Source organism: Boleophthalmus pectinirostris, unplaced genomic scaffold, assembly GCF_026225935.1.
Source record: "Boleophthalmus pectinirostris isolate CB_2022bp ecotype Guang Dong unplaced genomic scaffold, ASM2622593v1 HiC_scaffold_12, whole genome shotgun sequence".
Classification (NCBI taxonomy): Eukaryota; Metazoa; Chordata; class Actinopteri; order Gobiiformes; family Gobiidae; genus Boleophthalmus; species Boleophthalmus pectinirostris.
Genome location: NW_026571018.1, coordinates 23,461,398 through 23,482,380, shown reverse-complemented (window position 1 = coordinate 23,482,380; position 20,983 = coordinate 23,461,398). Strand labels below are relative to the sequence as shown.

General features: G+C 37.4%; 2 protein-coding genes across 12 annotated transcripts in view; one reads left to right on the top strand and one right to left on the bottom strand.

Moving 5' to 3' along the window:
• LOC110158383 (serine/threonine-protein kinase PAK 3) overlaps window positions 1–8,005 on the top strand; it is a 28,705-nt gene extending 20,700 nt beyond the window's left edge. For 5 of the 8 annotated variants that reach the window (XM_055148184.1, XM_055148186.1, XM_055148185.1 and 2 more), the window contains 11 exons: window positions 1,375–1,437; window positions 2,356–2,508; window positions 2,577–2,751; window positions 3,321–3,390; window positions 3,833–3,881; window positions 3,970–4,082; window positions 4,491–4,608; window positions 4,730–4,829; window positions 4,922–5,118; window positions 5,455–5,592; window positions 5,721–8,005. In XM_055148184.1, coding sequence (XP_055004159.1) covers window positions 1,375–1,437; window positions 2,356–2,508; window positions 2,577–2,751; window positions 3,321–3,390; window positions 3,833–3,881; window positions 3,970–4,082; window positions 4,491–4,608; window positions 4,730–4,829; window positions 4,922–5,118; window positions 5,455–5,592; window positions 5,721–5,810 — 1,266 coding nt within the window. In that variant the 3' untranslated portion in view covers window positions 5,811–8,005. The remainder of the gene's footprint in view (window positions 1–1,374; window positions 1,438–2,355; window positions 2,509–2,576; window positions 2,752–3,320; window positions 3,391–3,832; window positions 3,882–3,969; window positions 4,083–4,490; window positions 4,609–4,729; window positions 4,830–4,921; window positions 5,119–5,454; window positions 5,593–5,720) is intronic. The other 3 variants (XM_020922845.2, XM_055148188.1, XM_055148187.1) reach the window with 3 other exon arrangements.
• A 15-nt stretch (window positions 8,006–8,020) lies between these two features.
• Window positions 8,021–20,139, bottom strand: LOC110158385 (calpain-5-like). 4 transcript variants are annotated; one of them, XM_055148180.1, is made up of 15 exons: window positions 20,021–20,139; window positions 19,099–19,275; window positions 18,530–18,566; window positions 17,185–17,396; window positions 16,670–16,801; window positions 15,940–16,148; window positions 14,562–14,754; window positions 13,562–13,752; window positions 12,902–12,979; window positions 12,293–12,488; window positions 12,090–12,212; window positions 10,471–10,673; window positions 9,824–9,945; window positions 9,592–9,728; window positions 8,021–9,141 (listed from the first exon to the last, which is right to left on the bottom strand). In XM_055148180.1, exons 4-15 carry the CDS (start codon window positions 17,347–17,349, stop codon window positions 8,959–8,961), a joined length of 1,932 nt encoding a protein of 643 aa, XP_055004155.1. In that variant the 5' UTR covers window positions 17,350–17,396; window positions 18,530–18,566; window positions 19,099–19,275; window positions 20,021–20,139; the 3' UTR covers window positions 8,021–8,958. The 4 variants fall into 4 exon arrangements, with proteins under 4 accessions (XP_055004155.1, XP_020778506.1, XP_055004154.1 ...); XM_020922847.2 differs by having other exon boundaries at window positions 17,185–17,367; XM_055148179.1 differs by lacking the exon at window positions 18,530–18,566 and having other exon boundaries at window positions 17,185–17,367.
• Between the last annotated feature and the right edge of the window lie 844 nt (window positions 20,140–20,983).

Sequence of the window (20,983 nt, the reverse complement as noted above, 5' to 3'; positions counted from 1 at the left end):
TCCCTTGTCCCACTTAGTACTGTAGTATGCCACATGAATGATATAAAAATGAGATTTACTTACACTACTCCAGAATACAAAGTAAAGTAATGCCCTTACAGTAATTTGAAGGGGCAGTGTTGCACTATACAAGTCATTAGAAAGAAAACAAATAGATTTACATAGGAATCTATTTTTTATTGCAAAGAAATTAAGACATTTTGAATGTACTGGCTTTCAGGATTGTAATATTGGCACCTATTGCTATTACATACTACCTTGATTGATAAAACTGAAAATCTGGGATACTGGGGTTAATATATATGAGCTTTAATTTCCAGAGTCTGTTCCTCCATGTCCCACCAATAACTTGTCCTTCTTTTTTTTTTCAATTTGAGGTGGTCACCCTATTCATCTGTTGTCAGGCTGGGCTGGTAATGCATACAATTGAAATGACACCACTGGCTCACAGTCTTTGAACTGCTTGTCTGAAAGAGTCCATTAGAGACCTGCTTTCATTCTCTTCCCTGTTCAGTTGTTACCTGTACTCAACCTGGGCCTTGAACTCCTTTTTACTACAGCTAAGGCCAGTGTGAATATTGAATTAAAGTGTTCATTTCGCTCTAAGCACAATAGTATAAAAACAGCCCGTGTATAAAATGCATGATGAATCTCAAAAGCATCTGTAGTATTTTTTACAAGACGCTGTTATAATCTCAGGAGGACATGTTGCGTTGTAAGCGATTAGCAGAGCAGTGTTGTTGGCGCAATGTTTTGGAAAAGCTTGACTAGAGTTTCCTTGTCTGGGCATCGGTTCAGTCTTTATTGTTTAGTTTTATACTTGTACTGGCTTTGTTTGTTTACAAAGTTGTAATTGGTCAGTATACCAACAATTGTGCATAGTTTGATTGGTTTGTGGAACTGGTTCCTTATTAAAAGAAGATATAATTATAATTGTATTATTCTCAAACAATTCCTGCATATCAGTTTGTATTCCGTTTCCTACACAAGCTTTTTAATGTAGTTTTACAGATAATCGATGTCCAAATTGTATAATTTTCATAATTTTGGTCTATGATAACTGTGCCCTGTTTTCGGGATCTTTTCTGTTATAAGATAAGGCAATAGTGTTTTTAATGTTTGTGTCACATTTTGTCATTTTGCTCACACCTGAACATCTCTCACACAAACATTTATATATATCATAAAAATGCGGTCTTCAGTCTTTACTTAGGTGAACATGATCATGGTTTGCTGTGTATTTTGAAGTTAAAGTTGGATCAGACATCCAGCCCTCAGCAGCATAACTCCTGCCCTCTCCCCCTCCCCCTCAAAACACCTGTGAAACACTGTGTGGCTTTGTTTTGAGTAAATGATCCCATTTTTAACACTCAGAACCGGCTGCTGTCGTCTGGGCCTCCCGTCAGCCTCAGAACCTGCAGCGCATTATTTGACAAGGTAACCTACATTTACTTTCCACTTGACTTACCTCTTCATTGGCTTCTTCAGCTAAATTTGATCCTCCTGATTCAAACACTGTAGGGGGTGTGACTTTCAGACCTGAGCACCTCTTGTGTTTTTATTCAGCTGTTTCCCTTAGAAACAGCAGGGCAGGGGCGCATGCCACAGAGGGCTGTGACTGTCCAGCCTCTGCATGTGTGAGCTCATACTCCTAGTCTAACCTCATCATCATTAGGCTGTAGATATCACCGCATGGCCTGAAGCAGCACAGACACTGCTTTAGCCACTCATCTGCTGCAGAGTTGGGCCTGTCTTGCGTGGAGCAGACAGGAACCTACTTCCACTTACTGGGACCTCCCTCACTCCCTTTATTCACTCACTGCTCTACCTCATACAGACACTGCTAATTTATTTCATCTTTGAGTTTGAAATGACCTATTTTCAATGACATATTTCTAAAAGATGACTTCCACTTAAACATGATCCCTGAAAAACCTTTCCACTATCACCTTTTCATCACCACCAGACTTCATCTCTTCTGTATGGTATTTATAGACACTAACTTTGTAGAGATAGTAACTTTTCTCATGCTTTTAACAGTTCTAGAACAACCCCTTTTTTTCTTATTTCTTCTTATTTCCAAGATTGGGATCTCTTTCGTCCTTTTTTGCAATATGTATTTTGAACTCATATAAGCATTTATTAAAAGTAGAAATATTCTTACATCAGATGCTCTGTAGTCACTGTTTATTTTGCATTCCGCATTTGATAAGTTTAATTATATAGCTGAAGTATTTCCTTTCAAACCATCAAATGTTTATTGAATAGGCGAATTAGTAGAAAGTACAGTTTTCCCATTTTTTCCATTCAGTTATCTTTCATATCTTTTAAATTATAACTGTGTGTTTTTTTCAGGGTGCCAAAACCTCCACAGAGCCCCCCATTGCTCCTCCGGTCTCAGAGGAGGAGGATGAGGAGGAAGAAGAAGAGGAAGAGGAGGAAGAAGAGGAGGAGGACGAAGACGAGGTGCCTCCTATGATCGCCCCTCGACCTGAACACACCAAATCTGTATGTTTATTTACATTTGTTTAACCTTTATATCTCTTCTAGTTGATTAATTATAGTATTTGTATCAGATTTATACGCGGTCTGTTATGGATCCACCAAAGCCCCCCACCCCAGTCAAAGAGGTTCCCACTCCCCCCGAGTCCCAGGTGCAGCCAGACAACACGCCCAACACCCTGTACCGCAACACGGACCGCCAGAGGAAGAAGTCCAAGATGACGGATGAGGAAATCCTGGAGAGACTTAGTAAGTGTCTAAAAATCTCTGGATCTGGAGAATAGGACCCCAGTTTCTTTTTAAAGCTATAATGTATTTCCAGGGGTTTATGTTTATTCAAGTATTTTGCTTCAAATATTGCCCAGGTCATACTTCAGCTTCACCCATCTTGGCTGTTAGTGTGCTTGTGTGAGAGATGTCTCTGCTTGGGGCTAGAAGATATACTTAACATTTACATGTATGAGCCATATTAACTTGTAAGAAACTTATTTTAAGCAGAACTTCAGCTGTAAATCAGGAGTTAATGTCAGTAGTGGGACAAAACCGTTTCCTCCCATTACACCAGAATATTTCATATATCCTTAACCTCATTACTTGCATGAACTTTTTGAAGACAAAGGTTTTCTCACAAAATGCATTTTCTTTCACCCTTTGTACTGTTATTGAATTTAAAAATGTATAATTCTAGTCTCTACATTTGTATTAGAAAGGCATGAAATCAGCCTAAAATAGAGATACACCTCACAGCTGTCCATTTTGTCCTTGACTCTCCCTCACACATGGGCTTAATCAGTTATACATGTTTATTTTTCTTTTTGACTCAGGGAGTATTGTGAGCGTGGGAGATCCCAAAAAGAAGTACACGCGCTTTGAGAAAATTGGACAAGGGTAAGTCAATATCTCTTTAAACTGTAGCGACAGTAAAATATGACCTAATAAAAGAGGTTTAGTATTTTAAACTAGTTTGTGTGTCTCACATGAGAGCAACGGGGCCTGGTTCATTATTTAGAGCGCTGAGTGGACACTGGTGTACTGTATCTGACAGAGAAAGGACAGGAGCTGCTCCAGGTCTCTGGTTTCAGGAGTTACTTCCAAATAAGGGTTGAATCCATGCATACATTCCTCTGACTGCAGACAATTATTGGAAACTATAAATTATTTGTGTTTGTGCTTAGTTTGTAAACCTTTGCTGTCTCAGTACAAAGAGAAATGTTTTTAAGTCAGTCATTGTGGTGGCATTAAAAATACTAGTATCAATAGAGGGGCTTCAGTCTGACTTTTGCAATTTCATGGTATAATATTGATTTTTTTAATTTATTTTTTTTTCCAGAGCATCTGGCACTGTGTATACGGCTATAGACATAGCAACTGGCCAAGAGGTTTGAGCAATATTACTTAATTAATTTTATAGCTTTAGATTTGAGAACGCTTCACAGAGATGTTAACAAAGTGATGGTCTTGTCTCAGGTGGCCATTAAACAGATGAATCTGCAGCAGCAGCCCAAGAAGGAGCTGATCATCAATGAGATCCTGGTGATGAGGGAAAACAAGAACTCAAATATAGTAAATTATCTGGACAGGTGGGTTTTGTATACTTTACCTATATAGTCGTTACACTCACAATCATATCCACACACACTCACAATTGTATCACTTGCAAGCACGAGATATTTTATAGACTTATTTTCCAGATAAAGGAAAACACAAAAACAGATGTATATGAGCCCACATCTTTATTGTACTACTTCCTTATATGTCCCCATAATGGAGGCATCAGAGCTGAAGAAATTGTGCTTTACTGCCACCTGCAGTCCGCACATTTTTAAATAATCACTTATCAATTTTCATTTATTATTTTTTTACTATTCATTTTAAAATATTAAAACACTACTCATATGTTATGTACATAGGTTCCATATTGTTACAAATATTTAGTATATTAATTAAAGTCAATTTACTCATCTGTTTTAATTGTTTGTTCTCGTCAGTTACTTGGTGGGAGACGAGTTATGGGTGGTGATGGAGTATTTGGCTGGAGGCTCATTGACAGATGTAGTGACAGAGACGTGTATGGATGAAGGCCAGATCGCTGCGGTCTGCAGAGAGGTACTATGCCAACCTTACACTTAATCAGCAGCTTCCTCTTGGGCCTGTCCTCTGTGCCATAAAGCGATTGACCTTTATGTTATCATTCAAAAAATGACTTGCAGTTTGTCTCTACCCACAGTGTCTTCAGGCTCTGGACTTCCTTCACTCTAACCAGGTCATTCACAGAGATATAAAGAGTGACAATATCCTCCTTGGTATGGATGGATCTGTCAAGCTCAGTACGTCCAATCCTTGTTTTATCAGCACAAGTGAGATATAGCATCAAAACTGTAATGTGCATTCACTGATTAAATGATTTCTCCCCCTACAGCTGACTTTGGGTTCTGCGCTCAAATAACGCCAGAGCAAAACAAACGCAGTACAATGGTGGGCACGCCTTACTGGATGGCTCCAGAGGTTGTGACAAGAAAAGCCTACGGCCCCAAAGTAGACATCTGGTCTCTGGGTATCATGGCAATAGAGATGGTTGAAGGAGAGCCCCCATATTTGAATGAAAATCCCCTTAGGGTAAGGAGCACTATCTGGTGACTAGGGACGTCACAATACAAAATTTGTTTCAGTTATTGTGAAAACAAAAAAATCACAATTAAATGATTAGTCATAATTATTGACACTGTCAATTAAAGTGAAACCTTTCCTTTCATTCTTATTTTCTAATACATTACCACTCTTCTAGTATGTGACCAGCATATAATCAAAGTTTCTGAATGATAAAGTAAAAGTGACATAAGCAGCTGAATTAAAATAACTTTACATTATTTTCATTAATACTTCAGATGTTATTATCATAATAATATATTATACTGTTAATGATAATAATTTATCTGTCTGTGTTGTATCCAGGCCCTGTACCTTATAGCAACTAACGGCACTCCAGAGCTGCAAAACCCAGAGAGACTCTCATCAGTTTTCAGAGACTTCCTCAATCGTTGTTTGGAGATGGATGTGGACCGCAGAGGCTCAGCCAAGGAGCTACTGCAGGTAAAAGCATCTCCAAATTACAAGTATCAGAAGTCTTAATGGCTTCTATTCCCCTTGTGGCCTCTAGTGGGCATCAGACCTGTATTTGTCTTTTAGTTTGCTGATAGCAGCCTTTTCTGATTCTACAGCATAACTTCCTGAAGCTGGCCAAGCCTCTGTCCAGCCTGACGCCTCTGATTGTAGCTGCAAAGGAAGCCATAAAGAACAGCAGTCGCTAAGACGCACCCTCTCTCCACGCCCAAAGCTGCAGCACTTACATGGGAGAAGTGCATTTTGGGTGTTTGGATGGTGCATGGTGTGACTGGGACATCTCTATATGGGTTACTGTGTAATTTGATTACACAGGGACTATACCCCAGGCTCCGTATGCAGGACGGACACTGGCCTTGCAGCCTCACGTCGCACGCTGCTCAAACTTTGCCTCCATATTTCCTTTTCCAGCACTGTACAAGTGGTGCATCTCGACCTGTGTCTGAATGTGTGTTTGAATGGTCATGTTTGGAAGGCTCCCATACCAAAAGTAGGATTGGTAAAAGCCAGGAACTTCAGGAGTGAGTACAAACCGCCTGTGATCCCTCTCCAAGCTTTAGGTCAGTTTCCTTTAGTCCCTCAGTGGAGCAAGGCCTCATCTTAAGCTCCTGTTTTTGGGGGACTCTGGAACCTACATTTCTTGCATGATGACAACTGTGTGGATCAACACTGCTGCAGATTTCACATCTCAAAGTGGCACATTACTGTGTAGACGTGTGACATTGTGTGTGTGTGTGTGTGTGCGTGTGTGTGTGTATGTATGTGTAGAGTGAATGTATGAGTGATTTAGTATTTATCTTACAACGTGTGGACATTTCAGGAACATCAGTTTACCACTTTAGGTCACCAAAATATTTAAATTGAAGAATGACTTACAACTCAGAAAACTCAGTTGCTTTCATGTAGTATTGATCTTTATTGTGGTACTAGCAAGGTAAGGTACAGAATACTAAGCAAACTTTGAACTAATTGACCACTAATATACAAGATAATACATCTATTCAGGTACTAACCTAAAGTATACGCCAAAGTACAGTTCAATGTTTCAGACCGCATGCAGCAATGGTCTGCATACACTCCAGCACTGTTTATCTCTGCTGCTTTACATGTGCCTGTTAAACCAGGGAACAAGACGACATTTCACGAAAGCAAAATGATAACAATAAACACAGTAACAGCTTCAATTTAAATTATTATGTCGTTCTGAGGCTTTGAACAGAAATCTACATGTTATTTAGCTGCTGCTCATGAAACAGTGTCTTTAAATTGTGTCTTACGTGATGTTTGTTAAGTGATATGTGTGTGCTGTAGTGGGTGGCTTATTAGAAAGAAACATCTTTTTTATGACTTGTTTAATGACCAATACAAACCGGAAACTGTGGAGCAAACTATTACGTTGTGTCTTTGTTACCGGTTTAAAAATGCTGAAAAGTATGTCTGCTTTGTGTTCATATAGTGTGTATTTTTTACCATTTAGCATCCCTGTGTGAGTGTGTGTGTTAGGGAACTGCCTCGATCTGCACTATAGTTAATGCCTCACCTGTATGTTCCACTCTGAGGTGCAGGGTAAGCTGCTTGGTCATACTAACCTCCACTGTACAGCAAATGTACACAAGACTGGAGGTTGCAACAAAGCCCATGCATGAAACACAAACTTAACACTGTATCTCATCTTCAAATAGATTGTTAGGATATTTATGTATGTATGTAAATATAACAGGAGGCCACCTTTTTCAAAATATAAATCAATATTCAGGTTGCTGTATGTATCATTAAATGTTTTGCACCCTGGAAGAGGAGAAGTACACTTGTCGCTGCACTCCTGGATTCCGCTTTGGGCTCATTGGATGCTCTTTGATTGGGACAAAAAGCCGAAAATGCACTCCTCTGTGTGCAGGCTCACACAGACTGTCCCAGTGTATCCTGTGAATGTCCCATCTGAGGACAGGACGCTCCAAATGTACAGGTCTCAACTATGAGCACAACAAGAGACAACACGGACTCCGCCCCCTCTCTGTGGTTGCTCCTGTACATTCCTATCATTTGAATGTGTAAAACGTGGTGTGATAAAATCCTCTATTAATGTGTATCAAGAGAATGGAACAAAGACAAAAAATGTTACTTTTTAAATTATTACCATTATTATTATTATTACTCCTATTCTTGTCTAGCTTTGTAAAAAACTGCTGATCCATCCGGCATACCTCAGCAGACTTTCCCCCATCTCGGGCATGGACAAGCTTACGATGGGGAATTGAGGTTTTGGATAAACTATTTTTAATTGTGGTTGAAGCAATAGACTTTTTGAACTTTGAATTGTGCATGGCTGTGTCTTGAGTGTAAAAAATGCAGTTTGGGAACTGGACTGAAATAAAAAAGAGGACAAAATTCACTGAAATTCTTGTTTTCTAGAAAATATTTATTATAGAAATCCTTTAAAAACTAATGCAAAGAGAATTCTGCCATTGCAACAAAAGGAATGTTTTCCATCTATTCTGTAAAACACCACTAGTGTAAAATCTGTAATTTATACAAGTGTAAAAAATCTAGGTAAACTTTCAAATGCATTTGGATTGGAAACAAGTAAGCATCAAATTTCAATCTTTCAGTCTCTCTCTCTCTTTCTATATATTTCAATTAATGATTAGCGCATAGTTGTAATGTGACTGATATAGTTTGTTGTCTTAAAATTAGCCGAGCTACAATGGCTGATAAAGGTAATGACAGAACAGAGGAGTATGAATACATGGGGGTAGGACGAGAAAATGTCCACAAGAAATTGTATTAACTTTATTTTATATTTTTGCTGTCAGTGTAGCTCAGCTTTTTGGAACCGCAGCTTCTCAAGAAATGTAACTCGCCAGAACGTAATGCCTTTTTAGTCCAATCCAAACATGAAAATGTGGCAATGATAGCAAAAAATGTTTTTATTCTGTCCAATGGACAAAAGCTTTTAAAGTGAAGAGGTTTTGTCCACTTGACAGAATTATTTTTTTCTTTTACTATGGACAAAACTTGGATGACTGAGGGATTAGACAGGTAAAAAAACATGCTGGAAAAAATATCACAAGATAATTTTTGTGTGCACAATGTTGCTCAATTTTGTCTGACAAGATCAAGATTTTCTGGCACGAAATCTTGTCCCATCCCTATGAAAACAATGCATCACAGTTTGACAGCTGCCCAAAACACAGACTACTCTCAAACCAACCATACGGGCAGTTTAACTGTGCATAATGCTCATTGGTGAATATAACTCATTATAACAATTCACAGAGTTCACAACTACAGCACTGCTTTGGTAAGGTCTTGTTAGTCAGTTCCACAACGATATGGTTATATCGCGGTGAGTTGAGTAGCTGTGACGATCTTCAGGCTAATTTGCCCGGGCATCTCATCGGCCATCTGAGCGCCTTCTTTCCGTAGCTGCAGGGCCTGAGCTTCAGTACTGTCCTTCACTGACCCCGACAGCATCACCTGCCCCATGAACTGGTCCTTCACAGCATTACTGTTCCAGATCTGCAGTGTCACAAGCAGAATATTTTACATGTTTAACTATAACATCAACACTAAACAAAAAATATACAGTATTTTCATATGGCTGCATGAGTTATGGAAATAAAATTAATTAGTGATAGTGATCTGATAGTGATCAGATTTGTGATTTATGTAATTTATGGATTCATTCTGTTCAAAGCACATAGTGCAAACCACTCCAAGAGCATTAACATTTGAGGAAAGACTGAAATATTATCAAATAAACTAATACAAAAATAAGATTTATTTGAATGGCTAAAAATAAATTAAATAAAGAATGGCTGATGTGTTTCAGTTTGTAGAGGTCTAAACTACAAGTGCAAAGACATGATATTTTGTTCATTGCAGAGGATATTCTATCACGTCAGTAAAGGCAGCCACACCAAATTACTACATATTTTAAGACATCAGAGAATAGTAAAGTTGTGCTACCTGCACAGTGATAGGCTTCCTTGGTTTCTTCCTGTAGAAAACACCACTGATGGCAAACTCTGGCTCTAATGTGTCTTTTTGGATAGGAGACTTGACTGACTTCCCTTCACAGTATATAATCACATAGGGGTCTGCTCCTGCACCACAGGACAAGGTGAAGGTGGTGAGATTCAAGATGATTACAGATATTGTTGTTATTGCAGTAGTCGTATTAGATTTAAACACAGCTTACCTCCGTTCTTGTCCTGGTTCTCCAGCCCCGCTGCTGCGTGAATGTAGACATGACTGACCACTTGAGGATAACCAACAAATGAACTCCAGCAGCGCACTTTGGGTTTGTCCTCTGTCAGCTCCCTTCCACAGGACAGAGTCATTCATATACATGGATGTAACAATAACAGAAATATTGTGATATCGTATTGTGAACTACAATTCACAATTTTGTTAGCCTCCACAAAATATTGCAATAATATCATAGCATGAGATGCATATTGTGAAAATCTTGTATTGAGAAATTTGGATATCGTTACATCCACATTAATTTTTATGATGGAGGATGGACTTGAATCACGTTGCAACTCAGAATTAAACAACTTCATTTGATATAGTTCAGAGGGTTATTGTCCATGTTGATATTTTAGAATACATTAGCTACGTGTTTCTCAGATGAAGATGACAAACATTTACTCTGAATACAATGCTACCTTTTGATGCAATTTTTACCTTTCAATGAGAATAAAATGTCCTACTGTTCATCACAAATTTCATAATAAAAAGATACACAGGAGAAAGCGGAATCAAAAAAAGTGATCATCAGACTAATTCCAATTAATTATGATTGTTTAATTTGTTAACATAAAACATCTTTTATAGTTATACCTGCATCCAGAGTCCACGTCGGTGAAGAGGCGGAGCATATAATCCCCAAGGGTCAGTGGTTTGAATGTAGTTGGCATGATGACATATCGGCCCTGTTTTAGGTCCACTCTCATGAAGACTGTCCGGGCGTTTATGTATGTCGAAGTGGCTACACACTTTTGAGTTATAATGTCGTGTAATCGGTACTTCCTATTCAATTCCACCTAAAAATACAAGAAAAAATGAAATATTTAATAAAATAAATTTTATCAATAATGATCTAGAATAAGAGTATGTATATGCAAGTTTGATTTAAAAGCATGTTTTGTTTTATTTTTTTCCAGTAGATTTCTGTGCTTGGTTAAAGGTGCATTGTGTAACTTTTCTGGTGGAGGGTTCATCACCTACTTGTTTCTATGGGGATGTCAATGCTCTGCCTGGAATGTTCCATAGTATCACATTAAACAGATCTACCTTAAATTTATTTAATTACAGTGGTTTTATAGTTCAAAAATACCTAGAAAAACAGGCATTCTGACTGTGAGTGTGGTTGCCTCTCCATAGATCTGACTTGTAACTTGGTCTGGTTTGGTCTCCATGAAAATAGAAAGGTTTAATATCATACTGTGAAATGTTCCATATCAGCAATAATGGCTCCACAGACAAAAGCGTTTGAGGGACCCTCCACAGAAAAGTTACACAATGCACTTTTAAAGGGATTATGGAGAGGGTCAATCAATAATCTGTTATAAAATACAGTCACTAAAACACTCCAATACAAAACTATTCAATTTTCATTTTCTTACAAGAGGCACGTTTATTTGAATTATGTCTTATTTTTAATAAATCATAGTTATTTTCTGACCATTAAAGATTTTGCAGAGGGTACGTGGAATTGCGTCGCCCTCTAGTGGTTAAAGGAGAAATAGAGAAAACACTGTCAATCTACTAACTCTTCAACACTACGAGAACAATACACTACGATGGTAAATGTGGTCCAACGTGACTAGTGCTGTGCTTTTTCCACCTACACCTCCCTTGTTCTAAGAATGCAATCTGTAATGTTTAGTGTACAGGCCTGTAGTGTTGTAATAGAGGATTGAAATAGGAACAATACAAACAAATCTGTCTAAGCTGAAGTAATCACACGGGTTCTTTTATGCTCTACAACAGCCTAGTTCACAGCTACAATAGTCTGTTATCCTCTGAGCTCTGGCTGATGTCTGACCAGTTAAAAATCAAAAAACATACCTGGAACTGTTTTTTTGTTTCACTCACAAATGTTTAACACACAAACCCTGCATATTTAGGCTGAGTTCTTCCTTCACACTTCCACCTTGTGATGTCACGTGGTTCTACGTACCTTCACTAGAATCATTTGAATAATTTCAGCCTTGGAATTGCCAATTTCTATTGAACAAAAGCTAAAAGGAAGCTGTTAACGTGAATCATATTGCTTCACGATAAGGTCAGGAGGAAGAGAGCGTTTTGAGCTTTGTAGATGTAGAAAGACTAATAACCCAAGATTACTTATACACTTATACAACCTTGATAAGAAAATGTTTTGATATTACTTTGTACTGGGCTATTGTGTAATACTGATATTTACATGGCCTGTGTCAGAGAGCAAAGAGCCATACCTTGAATATACTAAAGCCAATAGTCAGGTTTTCCCCTTGGCCTTGTTTCCTGTGAATCTTCATATCTTTTTGCTGCAGAGAGATCAGGGCCTCATCTTCCTCTTTTGTCACATCAAACAAATACTGCACAAAAACAATGTTAATACCCAATAGCTTTACCTAAATCAGTCAGTTATTATCACTCAGTCATTAGTGTTAAATACCTGTGGGTTCTGTAGAAACGTAAATTTGTGGTTTGCACAGCCCCCACACCGGTTGAGGAGAGGGTCAGCATTTTTAGTCCAGCTCCCAAAGTGCACAACCTCATTCCAGGTTTTGTGTATACTTAAGACGGAGGTATTGATGAGACGACAAAGATCTGCATCGGTGAAGAACTTGCACCAGTCTGAAAATGCCATCCTGTGGACATCAATGCACAAAATGGTATTAATTATTAACTAGGGCAGGGCAGTATGGCTTGAATGTTTTATCAGGATATAAAAGAGAAAATGTGGCTTATATAATATTTCCTTTTACTTCTTTCAGGCTGTTTTCAGTTATAACTATAAGCTTGACTTCCATTCCTCCCATCTGATCTTGTTTATTATTAAAGTTTTCAGACTCTGCAGAGAGTATTCATGGTCACTGTTTAAGTTAGGTTTTAGCAACAATTGCTGTTTGCCTCTCCTTACAACTGGGAGGAAAATTAAATAATAAGTTATTCCCAAATCCCCAAACTTAACACAATACATCACCAGTGATAAGATATGGCCCAGCCCTATTAGTACCGCAAGGCACAGGCTTTGTATTATGTACAGTAATTGAGCAAGTACCAAAACTCTCCATCATCAGCAACTGTGATGCCAAGATTTCCTCTTTCAGTGTCACCGACCTTAGACCATTCTTCAGAGCTAAAAGAGTATATAGAAGAAAAAAAGTAACACAATAAGTAAGTGATATCATATATTGTATAAAACTTGTATTTGTGATTAAGTTGTATATTTTGGAAAAAACATATATATATATATATACTATATATATATATATATATATATATATATATATATATATATATATATATATATATATATATATATATATATATATACATATATATATACATATATATATATATATATATATATATATATATATATATATATATACATATATATATATATATATATATATATATATATATATATATATATATATATATATATATATATATATATATATATATATATATATATATGTTGTTGTTTTTTTTTGTTCTATCATGTTTAACAGATCAAAACTATAAATAGTTGTTTTTTTTATTTCTTTCAGTCAAACATTTTAATTTTATTTTATCTGTTGAAAAGTCATACTATGATGTCAGTTTACATCATCAAAAATCTGAATAAGATCCAATTTTGCATTTTAAAAGCAGATCAGTATAGCACAGTGATCAATATTAGCAGGTTGCCTCATTATCAGTGTTTCTGCCTCACATGTCACTCCAGGCTCCGTTCCACTCAGTCTTGCCCCAGGGGTTTCTCATGCGGATCATTGGGATGGTCTCATTTTTAAAGAAGGCCAACAGTCCATGACCCAGTCGCACCTTCTTCACCGCCGTCACAGAGTATGCATGGCCCTTCACCAGACCATTGGCCATCTTCAACTCTATTTCATGTGGTTGAGCCTGTAACAAAGGTTCTATTAGTTTAGAACTCACAAAGAAGGCTACAAATATTCCATTATATTTCCACAAATGGATAGTAACTAAAAAATGAGGAACTGGTGTGGAATGTGGAACAGACACTGGAACTAAATATATTTACATGTATAAAATTTTAGATAACAGAAAAGTTTGCATGCATTTCTTAATTTAGGTAGTTCTCACTGAACTCTTTACTGGCAGGTAAGATATCAGTAAAACATTTTCCAACAAAGAACGGATATATTATACTCTTTTGATCATGATACTTAGAGATCCCACAGTCCTCCTTTTGTTTCAAGTATTAAGAAAACACACAACACACAGCCAACAGGTTCAAAATATCCTTTATCACAATGCAATGCCTTTAGTCTTTTAAAAAGATCATCTTTACTGAATTACAAAATGTATTGTTGTATATTTTTAGTTTGTATATCATGTGTTCACATGCTGTGTTGACTGCTCTGCTGGCTGCAAATGAGATTTTAAAATGTACACAAACATTTCTGTTACTCTGGGACATCTGTTGTGTTTTTGCTTCGCCTGAAATGTTCCACAGTATCCATCTTAATAGAGACAAGTGGGTGACGTCAACAGGCCAAGTTACAGGTCAGATCTATGGAGAGGCATCCCTGCTCACAGTAATTGATTGTTTGATTTTTTTTTAAACAATAAAGTAATAGTAACAAAAAAAAGATGGATAAATTTAATGTCATACTGTGGAGCCCTCCAGGCGTTAATTACCCATGGAGACAAGCAGGTGGCAGACTCTCAAAGATAATACTGTGACTGACCTTGATGGAGCAGCTGATAATGCCTCCTCTGTCATAGACTTTGAGCACATCTGCAAACAGTTCATCTTGTTTCTTCTGGTCACTGTGATAAGCTCCCTCCTGCAGGTCAATGGTTTCTGCCACAGCTCCACTGAAGTCTACCACTGCATCCCCAGTGTTTCCACCCTCCAGTGACTCGTAGCAGCCAGACAGCCTGTGGAAAAAGGTTGCATCTCATACACTGGAATTACATGTGCATAGCTGGATGTCTAATCAACTGTTCCACACAATAATTAGCATTAATATTTAATTGCTATGAAAAATACTGTAGTTCTGACACATTAATTATTCTGCTGCACGTGTCTCTGATCATGATATATTATAGTTTCTATATCTTGCCTTGGTTGAAATGACTTGAATTCAGAATATTAATCTGGATTTCAGTAATTTTGCCAAATTTTAATTGAATTACTTATGTCACACAGAATATTTAATTGTTTTTGGGACATTTTTGACAGGTTAGAAGATAATTTAGCTTGAAATAATAAAAAAAAAAGAAAATTGTAGTCTAGTAAATGATTAACTATTATTATTATTATTATTATAGTTAATAATAATAATAATAATAATAATAACTAGAAAAGCACTCAGAGAGCGCAGACCTCCGCCAAGGACTACCCCCATTTTTTATATAAATTGCGATAAAATCAGTCTTCTGGATCAGATCCAGATCAGCCTTTGGAATATGAAAGAGGATCCCATTGTCCATCCATGAGTCAAATTTCATGGGGTTTGGTCAATAATTAACCGAGATATTGAGAAACAAAATTTTTGGCCCCATTTACCACAATGTTAACTAAAATTTCAAAGTGATCCAGAATCCAGGATTTCTTCTGGATCACCCCCAAAATGAAATCTTCTTCCTTTTCACATTTCCAACAAATCCTGAAAATTTCATCAAAATCGGTCCATAACTTTTTAAGTTATGTTGCTAACAGACAAACAAAAAGACAAACAAACAGACAAACGCCGGCAAAAACATAACCTCCTTGTCAGAGGTAATAATAATAATAATAATAATAATAATAATAATAATAATGCATTTGTCATAGAGTGAACTTGAAATCACTCAACAATTTAGTGCATAATTCATCCCCTCCATACTCGATGGTGGTAAACTACTATTGTAGTCCTGGGCTAGACTGACAGAAGAAAGACTACCAATCTGCACACTCAGCCCCTCCAACCACCACTCAGAAACACACCACATTCACGCTAAGAACATTATCTGAAGTGTCTAAATAGCTACTGAAATTAATATTATTCTCTTGAATTCATGTAATTCAAACCAATATTGATATTCATGTTTTGCAGTGTTGAAGACTTTGGTGTTACTCACTTAGCATAGGCCTTCTCCAGCAGAGCGCTCCAGAACTCGTTGTTGTCTTTTGAATGACAGTAGATGAGGTCCCCATTGATGGTGGGCAGTCGGTCGTCCACCACCACGTCCATCCACTCCCCAAAAATCCAAAACTGAAAGTGGAAGATCCCTGCATAGTTCTCTGGGTGTTTGTCATCCCACTCCTGCTCCTTCCAGTCTGGGATCACCTGTAATGAAAGACACAGGTATTTGTCCAAGTTCACGTAGACCTTCAGGTGAATTCCATTACCTAGTTATACCACATTTTTGCTGTAGTCCACAGTGTAGAATTTAGCAAAAGAGTTATTATTTTTATTGTATTGATTTCTTCAGCATTGGGATATTTAAAAAGTTAACAAGTTGTGGAAATTGCGTTGTCAAAAATCATTACTACTAATCATTACTTTACTAATTGATACCAAAATTGTATGATCGGTGTATGACCATCTGTTGTAATAAATGTTTTAAATTCATTAATTTATTTCTACTGCAAAACAAATCACAGATTTTTTTTACTGTATATCTGAATTTGTATAAGCCCAAATGGTAATAATGAAGTATTACTCATGCTTACTTTGTGTTTAAAATTACATTCTATTGCAATGGGGTTAGACATTTTTTGTTAACAAGAGAATTAAGATCCATGATAATTTTCAATGCCATTTGGAACATCTAAAACAACACACGCATTTTCAACTGCTATACTCACCCTTTTCCATAAATTCTCCTTCAGGGCCAAACAGGAGCAGGCAGCAACGAACCAGCAGTTTCCCACAATTCCTTGGTTCAAGTCATGTGAGCTAATACCCTCCACAAACAGATGTGGCGAGTTACTGATCTCCTACGACAGGCGGGAGGGACATGCAGTCATTTGGAGGTTCTATACATTTCACAGTCTGAGTGTATGTAGTGAATCATGCATAGTACACAAAAGGATTATACATGATAGGACTTGCTTTTAGTGCTGCTATACCTCATAGAATTTGCAGTTAGTCTAATGTTAAACCAATGGAAGTTTTAAGATGCTATATACTAAACTTGATTCAAAGTATTCTGACACTATAGATAAATGTATAGTAGTGAACCAGTGAACATCTTATCAGGTTGTTCCATGGCTACTTTTTGTTAATAAATCTCTATGGACATTTTGTACACTTGGCAAACATGGCAGATGGCAGATTTCCATGTTTCTTGATATTTCATTCTGAGCTCCATAGCACTTACCCCTGGTCTCTTCCACACCACTCTTCCAGGTGGAGGTTTCCGAAAGTACAGGGACGAGTTGTTGGCAGGGAATTCAGGATCTTCAAACAGCACCTTATCCCTGATACAGGTCTTCTTCAGATCGGAGTAGTGCTGGTTCTTGAATGGGGCAGCGGAGGAAAACATGGTGCAGAGGGCTCACAGCTGTGGACCAGACACCAGACACGAGGTAACTTAACACAGGAAATACTCAGAATAACTACCAAACTAGACAGAAACACAAATTAGAGGTGTAGTGGAAGGAGTACTCAGATCTGTGCACATGTTATCTTTCAAAATAAAATGACAATTGATGTTGAGATTCAAATCCAAAATAAAAACAGTGTTGTCACGATACTAAAATTTAAACCTAATTTGATACTATGGAATACATTCGATACTTTATAGAGATTTCAATACAACAATAATAATAAAATATAGCCGCAAGCGGCGATGATCGGCCCTCGCTCGAGCCTACGCCACGCCACGCCGCACCTCGACCATGCTGAGCCCTGCACATGCCGTGCTCCACGAATGCACCTGATCTACGTTTTGGAGTGAACAGTAACAATTAGGGCGCTGTCGCGGCCCACGGGCGATGCCAGCGTGCCATGTCATGTCAGTCACTGGCATGTGAGTGTGAGTGTGTGTTTGGAAAGGGGAGAGCGCTTTGCGCTCTGTTGCGTGCGCTGCGTGCACTGCTGAACAGTAACAATAGGCCCTACGCCACCCATGGCGCTCGGGCCTAATAAATGCAATTTTTTTAGACAATAGATTTCATAGATTCATTTTCAACACCAACATAGTAGTACTTTCTTTGCGTTACTATGGGATCTTAGTTCTTATAGTTCTGACAAAGCTGATATATCAAATTTGTATTACTTTTGAGAACCACAATAGTCAAAGTAATTATAACACTACCTTTCTAAGAAATTTTTTGTGATTAAGTGTAAGAGTATATAAATAGTTCTACCTTTCTCCTAGTAGGCCTTTAACTTATTTGCCATTTCCAAACTTTCAGCGACATTTAAGTCGACAGTGGGAATAAATTTTGAGAATGTGAGGATGAAACTTGTTCTTTCGCAAACATCCCCTGAAGGCAAGTAGAGCCAACACACCCTTCCTAATCAACATGTATAAGATCATAATATTAATTCCCAGAATGAGTTATGGTAATAGCTCAGGGTGGCCGGAAACATTACAAAAATCTGACCATCTTAAATTTGAAAAGGACAATTTGCTCATATTAAACGCCCTAAAATAACACAACAAAATAAGTATAATTCACTGTACAAAAACTGTATTGTCTCTAAATAGTATAGCTTACCACTTGTCAGTATCAGCTACTAGGCCAAATCACAGTCCTATTTCAAGTATGAAAACAAAAAAAAAAGTTATTTTGAGACTCAAAACAAGCCCACAACTTCTAAACAAAGCAGTTAATATTAATCCCACCATTTGCAGTATTGAGCCTGTGTCCAAACATCTTCCGGTTTCACACTCAAAAGAATGTGAGCAGGTATTGTTGGCTACCTGTTCACTCTGCCCTCTCACATAATTTCAGCATGTGCATACAGCCACGCCCTAGTGTTGTCAACAAGTTAATATTAGATCTTACTCTATGTTTTACTCTGAAATTGACATTAGTAAGTGTAATGCCTGTACATTTGAATGACGAAAGGCTGTCACCAATCATGTAATCGGCCATATCAGTTTTGTCATCTGAATTGTTTACAACTCAACTAATACCGCTGATACTATTAGGAGTATGTTGAGATCTCTCATGTCTCAGGCAGAAACTTGATTCAGCATAAAGTCTAAACTAACTTGAAAAGCTGATTTACAACAAATGCAAACTGCTGATCAGCTGGAGATTTTAAATGTATACAAACATACCTAGTCTGTAGGACTTCAAAATTTCATTCAGGCAGTTCCCCAAATTGTTGTCAAAGATATATCAGTAGTTCCATGTTATTATTCTTAGCCGTCTACTTCCTGGGTGTGCAACCAGTGGTTGAAACTGGTCTGGCAGTTGAGGGCTGGATTCAAGTCGGCACGAGAGGGAGGAGGAAACTGAAAGGAAACACCCATGAAACAACCACAGGTGAGACAAGAGGCCACATGTCCTTTATCAGTGTCTACTGATAAACTTTGGCTACCTGTATGTTTAGTGTTGTGAGCAAACAAGGTATTATGCAACAAAATAAATAAAAGGTTATGGTAAAAGACTATGACTGCGTCAAGACTGTGTGGCAGTCTATTTTTAAAGACTTTAGTAGCATCAAACATATTGTTTCAATTACAGCTGAAGCTGGCTCAGCCCTCTAAATCAGCTCTTGAGTAACATGAGGATAGCAGAAGAATGCTTGAGGGACCCATGGCAATGAAGTTCATACAGTTTTGCCAACAGCAAAATAACTTTGCAAGAATGTATCCATTGAAATTTGTGTTCAAATAAAAGTATGGTTACTTGAAATACGAGCTTGTGACGCATTCTTCCCGATTTCATAAACATGCTGACATGAATGTGTCTCTTGTGGTTGAAACAATGTGACTCTGTGCTGCAGTGCCAACCTCAGAACATTCAGAAATCTTTCACAATATTTTATATTCAAAATCATCCTCCATCTTTTCAGTTACATTGTCACGGTGTATGCTGTTGTATCAAATGACAGAAGTTGAAGCAGTTCAGAACGGTAGTTTCTAGAGGTACAGTCTAATCTCCCTTCTTTGATATAGGCTAACAGTTGCAAAGGTTCAGATCATATGCAACAAACAAGACAAAATAATTATTCAGGTGTAATTTTAAAGCAGTTACCCTTGCATCACAAAGAAGCGAACTTCAGCATCGGTCTGTCTGGGTTAGAGTTTCTCTTCAGATGCAACGCCGAAGACGTCCACGAAAAAAGGAGTGAAACTGTAAGTCACGTGTCTTTGTTAGTTCTTCAAAAACCCAAACGTCCAATCAAAGCAAGATTAGTGTCTGAAGCCTAGTTTGTGAATGCAAAACACTTTTATTAAAGCAAACATAAATAATGCGGTTAGAGAGTAAAAAATAAATTAAAAAAAAGAGAGAGACGTCATTATTTTCATTGCCGTCATAACAAAAACTTCGTTTCTTACAAAAAAATGCAATGTTTACTTTTTGAGCTACCACTAGGGGTCAGCAAAGACCGCGTAATATATTATAGCCTACATTATAGTAAACGCAATTGAACTAGGAACTATAGGACATTGTTTAACTATTTTTCACACGACAAAAATCTCAGGTTACGTCTACATTTGCTAATGCAATTCACATGCTTAAAGTAAACTGAAAAGGCCCAGGTGTTGTACAACACAGACACATGATTGATGTATGATCTTGATGAGGCACCCCCAAACACACCCCATGAAACAACAGTTAATCTTTTCTCTGTGATTTTGTAAAATTCATAAACAAGTCAAGTCTCTTAAGGACAAAAGAAATGTTTATTTTAAAGTACACATGGACAACAATGCATGCACACCAAAAGAATTAGTTTTTAACGCTTTGCCTGGTAAAAATTTATTCTATTTAATTATTAACAGGAAAATGAATGTATGTTCATACATACAGAAATCCAGTCTGTCCTCTGTGCTCCACAATGTACGGTGGAGAGCACCCCATTCAAGGAGAGCTGTGTAAATAATGCATTTGCTCATTTCATGTTTTACATGTTTAAGATAAAACTACAAAAATGTCAGTTTTAATCTTTGAAAATTACTTTCTAAAAATCCCTTTGACTCACTTCAGTGGCTC

Excerpts from the sequence above, each read along its gene's own strand:
- LOC110158385 (XM_055148180.1), bottom strand. The coding sequence starts at position 17,349 with ATGTTTTCCTCCGCTGCCCCATTCAAGAACCAGCACTACTCCGATCTG. Across the intron at positions 16,802-17,184 it reads TGGTGTGGAAGAGACCAGGG|GAGATCAGTAACTCGCCACA; the intron begins GTAAGTGCTATG and ends CGCCTGTCGTAG. Across the intron at positions 9,142-9,591 it reads GGAAGCCTATCACTGTGCAG|ATCTGGAACAGTAATGCTGT; the intron begins GTAGCACAACTT and ends GTGACACTGCAG.